Source organism: Malurus melanocephalus, unplaced genomic scaffold, assembly GCF_030028575.1.
Source record: "Malurus melanocephalus ecotype Western Australia unplaced genomic scaffold, MMel_1.1 scaffold_691, whole genome shotgun sequence".
NCBI lineage: Eukaryota > Metazoa > Chordata > Aves > Passeriformes > Maluridae > Malurus > Malurus melanocephalus.
In genome coordinates this window covers 3,865-4,828 of record NW_026623923.1, presented here as the reverse complement: position 1 = coordinate 4,828, position 964 = coordinate 3,865, and the positions used below count along the sequence as shown (strand labels likewise).

Here is a 964-nt window from a genome sequence, read left to right as displayed (position 1 = left end):
GGACAAGGGGGAATGGCTTCCTGCTGCCAGAGGGCAGGGTTAGATGGATATTGGGAAGAAATTGTTCCCTGTGAGGGTGGGAAGCCCTGGCACAGGGTGCCCTATACCCACAAGKGTCCAAGGCCAGGTTGGATGGGGCTTGGAGCASCCTGGGACAGTGGAAGGTGTCCCTGCCATGGCAGGGGTGGAACGAGATCCCTTTAAGGTCCCTTCCACCCCAAACCGTTYCCTGATTCCRTGATTCCCTTCTCCTGCCCTGCAGCCCCTGCTCTTCATGGATCTGCTGGATGAGAACTGCCTGGTTGTGGTGGAACGACCCATCATGGACTTCAAAACCCAGCTGCCAATGCCTGTCCAACAGAAGAAATTTGGCACCTGAGAGCGGAAGAAGCCGCTCCAACCTTGGGAACTGTCTCTGTGCTGCCTTCCTGGGGCACTGTAGGAATTTTCTTAGGGTGCTGTAGGAATAAAACCTCACTGTTGTGTACATCTCCAGGCTCAGGCTCATCCTTGTTGTGTGGGACTCCTCACACCYGTCCCGTTCTCCTCCCCAGCACTGCGGGTGCAGCAGTTTGACAAACACCAACACRGACCTCAGCTCTCCTGTGGCAGGATCAATGTTTGTTACACACACTGGAGTGTTTTTGTATTTGTGTGTACAAGTTTTGGGATCCCGCCGCAGGGCCCTCAGAGCCACCCCGCTGCACCAGCAGCAGGGAAGGCAAAACAACCCCAGCAAACCAAGCACCTGTGGAGTGGTTTCTGCTCTGTTATCAACACACACATATCCACACATCCACCCAGCTTTCTCTGAGGTAGATCAGAGAAAGCATTCTCGCATAGGTGTTCATGGCTGGAGTTAATCCCTTGGCATGCACTTTCCCTTGTGAACAGAGCTGTYATCCAGGTCGGGATGGCTGCAGCAGGGACAAGGTGATGCTTACTCCATTCCTTCTCCCTGTCA

The 964-nt window shown here is 54.2% G+C and overlaps 1 protein-coding gene across 1 annotated transcript in view; it reads left to right on the top strand.

Annotated features, from left to right (window-relative positions):
* The window catches only part of UTP4 (UTP4 small subunit processome component), a 5,718-nt gene extending 5,231 nt beyond the window's left edge, over positions 1-487 (top strand). Inside the window, exon 9 of the mRNA XM_057384210.1 lies at positions 240-487. Within this exon, the coding sequence (XP_057240193.1) occupies positions 240-379 (140 nt within the window). The 3' untranslated portion in view covers positions 380-487. The remainder of the gene's footprint in view (positions 1-239) is intronic.
* Positions 488-964: the final 477 nt, after the last annotated feature.